The 13255-nt window shown below is 44.8% G+C and overlaps 2 protein-coding genes across 3 annotated transcripts in view; one reads left to right on the forward strand and one right to left on the reverse strand.

Annotated features, from left to right (window-relative positions):
- Window positions 1-1647, forward strand: part of MNAT1 (MNAT1 component of CDK activating kinase) — a 137757-nt gene extending 136110 nt beyond the window's left edge. The window contains exon 8 of the mRNA XM_080992273.1: window positions 1354-1647. Within this exon, the coding sequence (XP_080848399.1) occupies window positions 1354-1474 (121 nt within the window). The 3' untranslated portion in view covers window positions 1475-1647. The remainder of the gene's footprint in view (window positions 1-1353) is intronic.
- A 2840-nt stretch (window positions 1648-4487) lies between these two features.
- Window positions 4488-13223, reverse strand: TRMT5 (tRNA methyltransferase 5). Of its 2 annotated transcripts, none has more exons than XM_080983447.1 (5): window positions 13085-13223; window positions 8267-8922; window positions 7713-7840; window positions 6206-6851; window positions 4488-4820 (listed from the first exon to the last, which is right to left on the reverse strand). In XM_080983447.1, the coding sequence occupies exons 1-5, from the start codon at window positions 13087-13089 to the stop codon at window positions 4735-4737; spliced, it is 1521 nt and encodes a 506-aa protein (XP_080839573.1). In that variant the 5' UTR covers window positions 13090-13223; the 3' UTR covers window positions 4488-4734. The 2 variants fall into 2 exon arrangements, with proteins under 2 accessions (XP_080839573.1, XP_080839574.1); XM_080983448.1 differs by lacking the exon at window positions 13085-13223 and adding an exon at window positions 11107-11229.
- Between the last annotated feature and the right edge of the window lie 32 nt (window positions 13224-13255).

Below are 13255 nucleotides of genomic sequence, written 5' to 3' on the forward strand. Positions count from 1 at the left end.
AGAAAACAAGCTTGCTGCATCCTCCATGGGACAGCCCTTAAGATATTAGAAGATGGCTGTCCTATCTCCTCTCAGTCTCCTCTTTTCCAGATTAAACACCCCCATCTTCTTCAACTTTCCTCCTAGGGCTTGGTTTCCAGAACCTTGATCATCTTGGTTGCCGCCTTCTTTACCTGTTCCGAGTTACCAATATCCTCCTTAAATTGTGGTCCTCTAGAAGTGGTTGGACTTCGACTCCCACCAGCCTCAGTCAATGTGGCCAGTGGTCAAGGATGATGGGAGTTGTAGTCCAGCTACACCTGGAGGGCTACAGGCTCCCCACCCCAAAAGGGCTCCTCTAATTATTTCCTTCCTAGCATAAAACAGCAGCTGAGGCCTTGGCCAGGTTCTCCTCTACTGATTCCCACACAGAGGAACCCTTGGGTACGGGCATCCATGGTGCATCGTAAGGGCACTGCTGCGCCAAAGCAGAGCGGGAAGGTGGCCAAGATCCCTTTGCCTCTGTCTCAGCTGGTATGGGAGTGAGTCAGAGGTGACCCTTCAGGTGTTGCTCGATTCAAAACATCATCCCTTTGAAAAGATAGTAACAAAACCAGCTGCTCATCAAGGCTCAGGCTGTATTTATGGGGTGACAACATTACTGAGCAATAGTAACTGTGCAACAGAGGAGAAATAAGCAGATTGGACCCACCAGTTGTAAATGTTGGACAGAGACGATGTGAGATCCCCAGTGGGATGGATGTCTAGCTCTTGCCATTTACTCACCAATAGGTGGACTAGATTAACCTCAGGTGCCCTTCCAATTCTGCAAATCTAGGATTCTGTAAGCTCTGTGTGTCATTAGTATCTCTTTACAACCACAGCGAGTGCTTTAAAGATTTCCCAAAGCTGAGCTACACAACAGATGAATAGATTTTATGTTGTTGGGCTCTTTCCTGCGTAGCAGCTTTGAAACCATTTCAATCACATTCATATGAATGTTGTACTGATGGGAGTGATTTGGGAGCAGCTTAAACTTTCCATCTCCTTTCCTGGATATGCGAGAAAATGTTGGGCAGGCATCTGTTGAAGTTTTTGGTACTGGGCATCCTGACTCCGGGCAGGAGGTGGTTGAACCAGGTGAGGCACCGAATCCGTTCAACCTCTCTAATTATGGGAATGATTAATCCAGCAAGGAGAGTTAAATCAGATTTGGTCTCTGCTGTTTCCGTTTCCGAGGTTTTGAGAAGTGTCCAGTGTCTGTGGCACTGTATCCAGCGGTGGGAACCAGAGAAATTGGCTTTTCTTTCAATTCCCATCCCGGAGCATGAAATGCTTGTTTCTCAGCTCAGACAATGCCTTTCTTTGTTCTAGGTATCTAAACCACGTCCGAGCCGCCTCCCCACAAGATCTCGCTGGTGGCTATACTTCCTCCCTTGCCTGTCATCGAGCCCTTCAAGATGCCTTCAGTGGGCTATTTTGGCATCCTGGCTAGGTTGGGAGTAACAGACACTGGAGCGGAGCGAGCAAAGCAAAAAACCTCAGGTGAAAATTGCTGCCGTCTGCACCCTGGCCGGGCTGCCGTCTGTCTTTCCTTCCTTTTTTGTGTGTGAAGCCAGCTGCACTTAAATATTAAAAACATGATGTACAGAAACTTTCTTTTTAAAATGGTGGTCATGTTTCTTCTTCTCTGGTGGAATGAGGGTAAGGGTGGGAAAGGTTCTAGTCACTTTGCAGCTAGAGGCTATTGGAAGAGATAATGATTTTGTTTTGTATGTTTTGAGGTTTCAGAAACAGACTTGTAAAAGATTTTTAAAATAAAGTCAGATTCATAGAATCATAGAGTTGGAAGAGACCACAAGGGCCATCAAGTCCAACCCCCTGCCAAGCAGGAAACACCATCAGAGATTAAGGGAGCTGGGCATGTTTAGCCTGGAGAAGAGGAGGTTAAGGGGTGATATGATAGCCATGTTCAAATATATAAAAGGATGTCACATAGAGGAGGGAGAAAGGTTGTTTTCTGCTGCTCCAGAGAAGCGGACATGGAGCAATGGGTCCAAACTACAAGAAAGAAGATTCCACCTAAACATTAGGAAGAACTTCCTGACAGTAAGAGCTGTTCGACAGTGGAATTTGCTGCCAAGGAGTGTGGTGGAGTCTCCTTCTTGGAGGTCTTTAAGCAGAGGCTTGACAACCATATGTCAGGAGTGCTCTGATGGTGTTTCCTGCTTGGCAGGGGGTAGGACTCGATGGCCCTTGTGGTCTCCTCCAACTCTATGATTCTATGATTGTTGTGATTAAATTCTGCAGATTCTGCCGCTGCACTTCAGGGTTTTATTTGCACAAGCACTGAAATGCTCCTTTTATATACTGTAGCTCTGCAGTAAGGGCAAAGTTCTTTCATCTCATAAAATTGGCTTCTCCTAATGCAAGCAAATGGGGGTTTCCTTCCTTGAAGTACGATACAAGAACCAGATATGGGGCTGATTTTTAATTCATTCTACTTTGCATTCTGAATTATGTAAGTTAGAATGATTGTGCCGCAGAATGCAGCAGCTCTATTAAGAACGTCTCATCTTTCCTGCTGTAGAATAAAATTGCAAGGGTGCCATCATGCTGCAGTTGATATATTGCCTATATGATGACAGAACAGTAGTGGGGGCATGCAAGCCACAGAGGAACAGACAGGATAGGACAGGGCAGCTCCTTTGTCACCATAATGCTCACTCAGTGCCACTGTTGTGGCCTTAGCAGCATACGAGTACGTTGGAAAACACAACTAGGATTGTCATCACTATCACATGATACCCTTGCTCTCATTTTGAAAATATATCTATCCATATTCTTCAAATAAATAAAAAATTTGATACTGTATTATACTATGCTATGCTGAAATGTTTGTCCTTGAATCTTCCTGCATACCTGCCTTCCTCCCCTGTCATACCAGTGTGCCGCACCACACCTTTTGAGAACCACTGATTTAGACAGTACTTTGGAGAGTTGCAAGTGCTTCGTATCTAAGCCCAATGCCTGAATTCATGGCGGTTGCAACTTCCGGATTTGCAACCCAGTCTCTTAGCCACAACCCCATACCACTAAATATGCTAATTTTAATTCAGTGGAATGATGCATAGTGTCAGAAGGACAAGCATCGAAAAGATTCTCTCCCTTTCCTCTCAGCAGAACAGAAAAGCTATTCAGAGTCTGCAGCTTGCATCATAACCTCATAATTGTACCAGTTGTTCTTTTCTCCCAAGGAATACAATAAATTGCAACTCAGCCACTCCAAGGCCTGTTTGGAAAGTTCTTGCTTCTTCACAAACAGCAAAGCAGCTGCTTGATTGGTTTTATTATCTTGTACATTGCTTTGAAATTGATGAAAATATAAAATAAATAAATGAAATAAATAAATAAATAAATAAATTTAATGATGACAATGAGTTACTTTGGACAGCAGTGCAGGCAGCACCTAAATGTGCCTCTGGACATTTCTCAGGCAAGACAGACTGGTGTAGATAAGCACTGTGTTCAGAATGACTGCTGATTATAATTTGGGATGATGTTGTTTATTTATTTAAATGACTTTTACAGCCTGCTTTCTCCCCACAAAAACCTCAAAAGTGGCTTGCTCAAAAATAAAATTCACTAATAAAAATAACTATATTTAAAATAGAAAGCACAGCAGCATTAATATCAACATTTAAAAATAATTTCACAGTGCTCTCTGAAACAAAATAAAAAGGGGGTGGGGAGAGAGAGATACTTTCAGCATCTATCTAAAATGGGAAAGGAAAGATTTGGATAAATTCCCCAGAGAAAATTCCAGCGTTATAGTGCCACTGTCAACCAGGCTCTGTTGCTAGTACCCAGCTATCAAATATCTGCTAACAACAGGCTAAAGAGCAGGTCCTCTGATGCCAAGCTGAAGACCCAGGCAGGTTCATATAGTTCAAGGTGGTCCTTTAAAAAATCTGGTTCTGGGTCATTAGAGGGCTTTAAAGGCTTACAGCAGCACTTCCACACTGTGTGTGTTGCGGAGAGAACCAGTTGGCTTGGGTAGGTCTGGGTTGCAGAAGTAGACCCAGAATGTGTTTCTGTCATGATTCAAACATGGGCAGGGCTGGAATCCGGAGTCAGCTTTAGCTGCACTCTTTCTGTAGTCTGTATCCCAGCTGGGAGCCCACTGCCAATTCCTGATGCTCCCTTGACCGACCTGCTGCTGTCGCCACCTTTTTGTCACCTGCTCATCTAGCATGAACACGGTGATGGCCTCGGTTTCACCTCATAAGAGAACCTGCGCAGGAGGTGGTCACTCTAAAAACATGTTCATGTGTTTATTCAATTTAGACCCTGCCTTTCCTCCCGAGGCAGCCCAGGGGCAGGAACAGGTGTTGTTTCAAGGCTACCAAAGACACAGACTGTTTCACCTGGTTCCTTTAACCTCTCACCTCAGTTTCTCATTGGCTGGGGAATGACTGCACGCAACCTAAACAGAAGATGCTACCAAGTGTGGCAAAATAAACATTTAATATTCTTTTTTTAAAAAAAAAAAAATGTACCCCATCCAACTGTTACAGAATTAAAAAGAAGCAAAGATGATCAGGGCATAATCAGCACAGCAGCTCTTAATACCATTTTTCAGAGGCTGTCCTTACAAGTTCTGATGAACAAATGCAATCTGCTTGCCTCCCTTGAAAGATAGGAGTTAAAAGTTCTGCATAGACATCATTTCTGGAATGGTACCCACAAAGTCTCCTAGACCACCAGGTTATTTTTTTCTTCAAGGGGCTCTTCATTTGGACGCAGGCGTTTAGATGCTGGTTCCTGGGGATTATCTGCACCTACAAGTAAAAGATGACAGACTATCTGAATCAATATGGATCTGGAGGCATGTGTGGATTTCTAGCAGTTTAGGGGGAGACCCTTAAGTTTTTCTCCCAGTCCCCTGCCACACAGCAGCCCCCTGACTTTCATGCAAGTGCCAGTGGCCTGCCTGTGGCTGGGCAGTTTTGTTGGCATCACAAAACACGTCTGAAAGTGGGTTTGATGTGGCATTAAAAGCAGCCTGGTTCTGTGTGTGGCAGTGGATACACATGTTACAGCGGCAGCAGGCTGTGTGATGATGTAGGCAGCACAGTCAAGAGGCTGCCTGGAGGTGGGGAAGGGTCCTAAAAAAGGAAGCTGGGGGGGGGGGAGCAGGAACCAGGGAGCAAAATTAAAACCACACTTTCAAACTTGTCTCACGTAAAGCGGCTGTGGAGACAGGAGGGGTAGGTGAGGTACAATAAAGGGACCCTGAGACAGGATGTAGAGGAATTGTAACTCTGCCTCCATTCCCACCACACCCTTTCTTGCTGCTCCCGAAGCTCAGGAACCCTCTGCAGTAGCAGAACTCAATGGGAGGCAAAGGGCCTGCAGTTGGAAAGCGACCATCGGTGACACCTCAATGCATACCTGCAAAGCTCTTAGGATTTGGGGTCGTCTGCAGCACAAAACTTGAGCAGGAACAAAGCAAAAGGATTTTACTAAGCATCCGAGGCACTGACAACATACTTGCAACTTGCCCCAAGACATGCAGCCACATCACAGGTTGTGAACTTCCCACAGGGAAAACATAGGAGGTCATGCGTGAATACACACAAATTCGTTTCCCTATGTATTCATGTGCTGAGAAACCAGGACTGGCTGCAGCTTCCCTATGCATGCACAGCAACGAAACAGTTGCATGTGCGCCTGTAACACATTATTTATTTGTGACCTTTATGCTTTTTCCTCCCTAGAAATACATTTCCCCTCGTCCTCCTATGCAGATTAAGGGCCACCATTAGGGCTGGGCGATATATCGATTTATCATCAAAAACCGGTTTGAAGTCCATGTCGTGAAGCCAGCCAATGCTGTTTTTGATTCCTGCAGCCCTGTTAACTCTGCCTGCTCAGCTCTCCTCTGCCTCCTGCAGGGTGCAGCGATCACAAACACAGGCGCCAGCAAAAACCACGATGCAGGAAAAACTGTGAAGCCAGCCAATGCTTCTGCGTATCTCCATCCTTATTTCAGACATCGTGATATACTGTTATATCACAGTGTTTAACTGGTGATATATCACAATGTTGAAAACCAGGTATCGCCCAGCCCTAATCCCCATTTCAATGTCCGATCTGAGGCAAAGGATTCACAGGGGACCCTAAAAGCTTGCAGTAGTCCTGCCTCTTTCTTTGACTCTCTTACCTTTCAGAGAAGACAGCGGCTTGTACAACACCTTGGATGGGAGGCTGAAGCTGATGCACATCATGTCCTTATTGGGCGCTACGTTCCTCACCAGCTCCACAGAGCAAAGGCCCTCTAAGGAGATTCCCAAGCAGGCTTCGACTCTCTCCTGAACATCTTGCGCAGGGTTGTCGTGCTTGGAAAAGCAGTAGCAGTGCACGGTGGGAAGACTGGTGCTGCCCGGCTCTCCATCCAAGAGGTGCCTGAAGACATCCAAGAATTCAACTGCCATGGCTGGCAAGTTCATGACGATGTGCAGGCAGCTGTTCCGCTCCTTCAAAGAAAGCTGTCTGGTCAGTTCTTCCTTCACCGGCTCCTCCAGGAACTGCCTGCCATCCATGTTGAAGACCTTGACTTTTCTGTCCACTTTGTTTAGCTTACAGTTGTGCTGCAGCCACTTGTACGAGTCAGGGTTGAGGTCGTTTGCAAACACAATGCAGCCCTTCTTCGCTGCAGGAATCGCAAAAGGCCCCACCCCGGCGAAGACATCAAAGAGAAGGTCACCTGGCTTGAGGAGGCCGACGATGCGCATGTGTTCTGTGCAGAGGCGGGGGTTCCAGTAGACTTTGGAGAAATCAAATTCGTACATGATATGGTGCTCCTTAACCTGCAAGAGTTCAAAATATTGGCATGATCGCTAGCAGGCTAGAATGTCTCTGGTCCAGAATTCCCCAGTAAAGGATGCCTCACACATTTTATTTTGTAGTCATGAGATGCTTTTGAAGATAAAATACATAAATGTGCATCACCTTCTATGAATGACATCAAGATCTATCCCATCAAATATCTTTTGCATATGCAAAACCTACTATCAGTGACTGAGAAATGATCATGCCCCTAGCCAAGTGTACTCCATGGACGAAAGCTGTGATACATGTGGGTACCATTCAGAAATGGTGCCGTATGTTTACCTTTTCTAATCAGCAATCAGATCCCAAGTAGAAGACATATCATAAGTCCTAAATCTGTTCTGGGTTTCCCCCCCAATTCTCTAGAACAGATTTGGGGACTGCATGGAAGCCGGTCTTGATGTGCAATTGGACAATGATTTAGTTGAATGCCACCCACAGTTTCTTCAAACTAATGCACAAGGAAGACAATGTTTTCCCAAAGAAGCAAAATCAGCACCTGGTTTCTGAACTGGTTCTAAAATTCAAGAGTTCATTAGCATCTTTGATTATGTGGTTTTAAAAAATTTAATATACGTCTATACATTTGACCACCACTAAGCTACGTTCTTCCTACAAAAGTCTTATGAACAATTGTGATTTCATTTAGGCTAGACTTGGACATCTGGGAACACACAGAGACTGCCAAGTCTATGGAACAGAGAGGAATAAAGAATTAATATGTCAGACTGTATCTTTCTGCAATGTCTGCTCTTTGCTTGTCTGCTTTTCTCAATGTTAGATTTTTAATCCCCCCTTTTTTTTTGTTGCAAGAAAATATTATTAAAAATTCCTGGTACCTTTGTGATCATATTGGCCTCCTCTCCGGCTAATACCTCCATTTGAAAATTCCGATAAGCATTATCTATGGTATTGGTTTTATTTACAGCGCAGGTGATTCCTGGGTTCTTGTCAAGGATAACTTGACCTGAAAGGCAGAGAAACGGGCTGTGAAATTTGCTTTTCAAAAAAGCAGGCATGTGATTTAAACGTCTATGATACAGACTCATAAAGAACATATAAAATAAACCCCACTCCATTTCCATTAGGCTGTTGCTTAATTTTTTTAGTGAAGAAATGCTGATTGCCCTTGCCAAGGAATGTGGCACAATGCTTGCCCTCCTCTAGCCATTAATGAGTTATCAGTAGGCCTTTACGAATGGGAGAGATCACTTTTGTCTCTCCAGAATTTTTGCGACATTATAGCTTAGATCTAGTCATATCCACACCATGTATTTAAAGTACATTTAAATACATACTTCAGACATACTTAACCCTGCTTCAGAAAGAAACTGCTCAGTCATTTCTTTGGAAATAACCAAACAAGACTTCTCTGATGTAAGTCTTAACCTACCAATTACGTGTTTGTAGGGCAGCTGATGGTCCCTCAGATTCAAGTGAATGATGTGGCCAATTCTGCTGAATGCAGTGGTCACTTCCTGACCTTCAGGAAGCACTGCTTGCAGAATTTCGTCCACCTTGAAATGGTCGTATGTCAGTTCCTGGTTATACTTGACAATCTCATGGCTAATGTTAAAGCTCTTCAGGATCTGTTGCTCAGATTCGCCCAGGGAACAGCTGTCGGATATGGCATGAGGATCTAACAAAAGAAACTTTCTGCTTTCATCTTCTGGGTCTTCAACAACTCTTTTGAGACCTGGGCGCTTCAACAGCACTCGTTTGAGAGGCTTCTCCAGCTTGCTCAGGAGGTCTTTGCTAACCTTCAGAGCTGGGATGACAACATTCCTTTTGAAAGCAGCTCGGTCAAGGGTGGTCATTCCACGGACCCTGGGATGTGGCGAATGCAGGTCAAGGTCAAATTTTTGTTCAGGTACCTCCGGCATAGTGCACAAACTATTTCTACAAGCGGCTGCAAGATGTCCAGGAAGTCTATTAAGAGGCTGACCGCAAAACGTCCAGACTGCTGGAAATGATGTATTTGAGGCAGTTGTTCCAAAATATTTCACTTTCAGGAGGCTAGCAGGCAAGCTGTTTAATCGCCTGAAAATCCTAGAAGGGAAATCATTCACTTTATAGACATTATGTAAGCATTCAATAAAAAAATAGGGGGGGGGGAATGCTACAAATCCACATGTCTGTACAGTTCTCATAAAATCACTAGCACTTGTATGAGATTATTCGAAACTGTCCTACATAACCCAAAGATAACACTGATGCAGCAACGAATTAGAAGCTTGGCAGAGGAAGGAGTTTTGGGCTTGTATCCAAAGTAGTGCTATGTGAACTTTCCTAAGCACAAGGATTCCTGCTTGTGCAACAGAATATTCTCCCCATCTCCTCCTGTTTCCCCCCATATGCCACCTACAACTCTTCTAGGGGTTCCTGTAGCCCTGTGGAGCAAATCTGGTACCCAAGATTTTAGCCCTGTTGTCAATAGCAGGGTGCAATCCTAACTGTCTAATCAAAGGTAAGCCCTATTGAAATCAGTTATTCCCAAATAACTGAAGTTAGGACTGCAGCCCTGGCCCTGAAATGTATGCCATAACAGGTGAAGGCCTCACTAAACATGTGCAGAGGATCTTTCCCTCAGCAGTTGAATAACCACATCCTAAGAACCGTCAGCCTTATCCTTGTACCAAGTAAAGTAAGAAGGTGCCTCTGGTCACAAACACAGGGATCTTTAATTTGGGAACTAGGCTTTCTGGATGGTTAGAATATAAAACTTCCAAATAGCTTTGTGTTTCACCGAGTTTCTTTTTAAATCAAAACTTGATTTAAAGAACACGAGAAGAGCCCTCCTGTATCTGTCCAAAACCACACATCCCTTATCACACAGTGGCCAACCCAGATGTTTTTGAGATGCCCATAGATAGGGTGGAAAGGCAAAAGCCCTATCTACTGTGTCCATATCCTGCAACATTCAGATGTGTATATACATTCACTTCCTACACTAGGCCTCCCTTAAGAGTTCTCAAACTAGTTTGTGAACTTCATGCAGGTAGCCCACAGAATGTCTATGGATTTGTGGTTGAAAATGAGGCACGTCCATTGCATTAAATATTCACATTGATTTTAATTGTTTTTCTGTTTCTTTTTAAATATATTATATTTCATTGTATTGCAATTCTATGAAATATTTTGATTGTGTGATTTGGGTTTAATTTGGAGATTGTTTTCCCACACACACAACGGTTCTGTCGCTGATATCTCCTTGGGAAATGAAATGGGGTAGACGGGTATTTTAAGTGGTGTTTCCTGCTTGGCAGGGGGTTGGACTCGATGGCCCTTGTGGTCTCTTCCAACTCTATGATTCTATGATTCTAAGTAAACAAACTCCTAAGAGAAGATCAGGCATAGAAAAACAAGTTATGTGAGGAAAAATGGAAACAATTGGGTATGTTTAGCCTGGATATGAGAAGACTGAGAGAGAATGGGCTAGCACTCTTCAAAAGATGGCCATATAGGAGAAGGCAAAGAACTTGGGTCACATGCACACCATAGATTTAAAAGACATTATACCACTTCAACCATCACGGCTTCCTCCCAAAGAATTATGGGAGCCGTAGTTTGTTAAGGGTGCTGCATATTGTAGCGGGGGGGGGGGGGTAGAGGATAAACTATAGTTCCCAATATGGCTATATTTTGAAGGCAGCCTTGTATCAGTAAGCTTTTTATGTCTGATGTTTCGCTGTTTTTATTACTACAGTGGTACCTTGGTTCTAGAAGTTAATCCATTCCAGGAGTCCATTCAACTCCCAAAACCATTCAAAAACCAAGGCGTGACCTCTGATTGGCTGCAAGAGCTTCCTGCACTCAAGTGGAAACTGTGTTGGACATTCGGCTTCTGAAAAACATTCACAAACCAGAACACTTAGTTCCGGGTTTGCGGTGTTCAGGAGCCGATTTGTTTGACAACTAAGCCGTTTGAGAACCAAGGTACCACTGTATTCTGTTTATTTTTATTCTGTTGGAAGCCACCCATAGGATTATAAGCAATATATTATTATTATTAATAATAATAATATTAATTTTCCTTCAGGATCGAAGACAGTATGATTCTGAACACTAGTTGCTGACAATGTCAGGTGGGGAGTGGGTTGTTTGACTCAGGTCCTCCATTCTGGCTTTTCACAGGCATCTGGTTGGCATTTTTTTTTTTTTTTTTAAGAACAGGGATGCTGGACCTAGATGGGCCTTTGGCCTGATCCAGAAGGGCTCTTCTTTTCTTCTTACCTTAAGTTGCAGAAGGATAATATCTTTTTGCCTGAACATTACATGAAATACCTTGAGAGCAATAGCAAGTTATGGCAATGCAGCCAATTTGGCCTAGAAGGTCGCTGGGCTTCTCCCTGGTTTGGGATCTTCAACCAATGTTTAATTTTTTTGTATTAATATTATATTTTGACAATATGTAGCAAAAACCATTATACACCATAATGTGCAATCCAGTCAGATGGGTGGGGTAATAATAATAATAATTTAAAAATATCTTTGCTTCTCATGCAAAAAAGAGTGTGTAATAAAAAGAGGAAAAAGCAGAAAACAAAACCAAAACAAGGACCTATTAAATGGGGGAACATAACAACCAAAGTCAATTTAGGTTGCCTTGGGCGAGATAAAGTGACAAAACACATTTAATAAATAATAATAGTGACAACTGTTCCGGAGGCTAGGACCTGAACCAACAGTTTCAAGTTAAAATAAATGAGATTCTGACTAAACATTAGGAAGAACTTTCTGACGGTAAGAGCTCCCTCAGGGCATCTCCTTCCTTGGAAGTTTTCAAACAGAGCTCAGGCAGGGCATCTGTCACGGATAATCTAGTTGAGATTCCTGCATTGCTGGGGGTTGGACTAGATGTCCCTCGGGGTCCCTCCCAACTCTGCGAATCTATGAACTCCGCGTGTCATTAATATATCTTTGCAACCATAACCAGTGCTCTAAAAGATATCCCGGCGCCTCTTCACTACGCCACAGATCAGGGTTTCCCAAACTTGAGGCTCCAGCTTCTTGTTGGTTTTTTGGACTACAACTCCCATCATCCTTAGCCAGCAGGACCAGTAAGCCAGGGACGATGGGAATGGTAGTCCAAACAATAATAATAATAATAATAATAAATTTTATTTATATCCCGCCCTCCCCAGCCGAAGCCGGGCTCAGGGCGGCTAACAACAATCAAATAATCAAAAAATCAAATAATCACACAATCTAAAAATATTTCATTATAAAAATTAATTAAATCAAATTGATGGCAACCAATTAAGCAAAGTTCTGTGCAGGTTGCCAGAGGAGGGAGTCAGGCTGCGCCCTGATCAAAGGCCTGGCGGAACAACTCTGTCTTGCAGGCCCTGCGGAAAGATGTCAAGTCCCGCAGGGCCCTAGTCTCTTGTGACAGAGCATTCCACCAGATTGGAGCCGCAGCCGAGAAGGCCCTGGCTCTAGTTGAGGCCAGCCTAACCTCTCTGAGGCCTGGGACCTTGAGGATGTTATTATTTGCAGACCGTAGGTTTCTCTGTGGGGCATACCAGGAGAGGCGGTCCCGTAGGTACGAGGGTCCTAGGCCGTATAGGGCTTTAAAGGTTAAAACCAGCACCTTAAACCTGATCCTGTACTCCACCGGGAGCCAGTGCAGCTGGTATAGTACCGGATGAATGTGATCTCGCAGCGAAGACCCCATAAGGAGTCTCGCCGCGGCATTCTGCACCCGCTGGAGTTTCTGGGTCAGTCTCAAGGGCAGCCCCACGTAGAGCGAGTTACAATAATCCAGTCTGGAGGTGACCGTCGCATGGATCACAGTGGCTAGGTCAGGGCGAAACAAAAAACACAACCCCAGTTTGGGGAAACCCTGCAATAGGCGATGAGATTAAGGCAGGCCTGCTAGGGGTGTTCTCGCCCTGCGGTTGCTGCGCGGAGCTGAGGCCGAGGCCTAGTTGGCCTACAAGAAGAAGGGCCCTTCTTCCTCCACGCTGCAGGGACGCGTGCCTCTGAGCGCGCGCAGAGTGCATTTGCCTAGTCAGACGAGGGAAGGAAGAAATAAAATTAATATTTATACCCCGTCCATCTGGCTGGATTTCCGCAGCGGCCTCCATAAAAACAATAAAAAGTCAAGCATTAAAACCAACCCCATAACGGCTCCCCACACCCCCCCAGCCCCTGTTGGAAGCGGCGGGGAGCCCCCAGCCCCTCATTTTTTTTAAACGGGGCGCCTCACCTCATGCCGGCCTCTCGCCGCGCCGCATTTCCCCTCAGCTCGCCGAGGCCCAGCCTCCCCGCCCAAGCGCCGCCCTCGAGTAGCGCGCCCCGCCCCGTTTCCTCTCAGCGCCCGCCGGCTCCTCCCCGGCCCCGAGGACGGGGCTTCGGTCGGCCTCCCGCCGCTCTCGGG

Source organism: Podarcis pityusensis (genome assembly GCF_964106645.2).
Source record: "Podarcis pityusensis genome assembly, chromosome: 1".
In the NCBI taxonomy this organism is placed as follows: Eukaryota; Metazoa; Chordata; class Lepidosauria; order Squamata; family Lacertidae; genus Podarcis; species Podarcis pityusensis.

Excerpts from the sequence above, each read along its gene's own strand:
- TRMT5 (XM_080983447.1), bottom strand. Across the intron at positions 7,841-8,266 it reads GCCCTACAAACACGTAATTG|GTCAAGTTATCCTTGACAAG; the intron begins GTAGGTTAAGAC and ends TCTGCCTTTCAG. Across the intron at positions 6,852-7,712 it reads AGGCCAATATGATCACAAAG|GTTAAGGAGCACCATATCAT; the intron begins GTACCAGGAATT and ends GAACTCTTGCAG.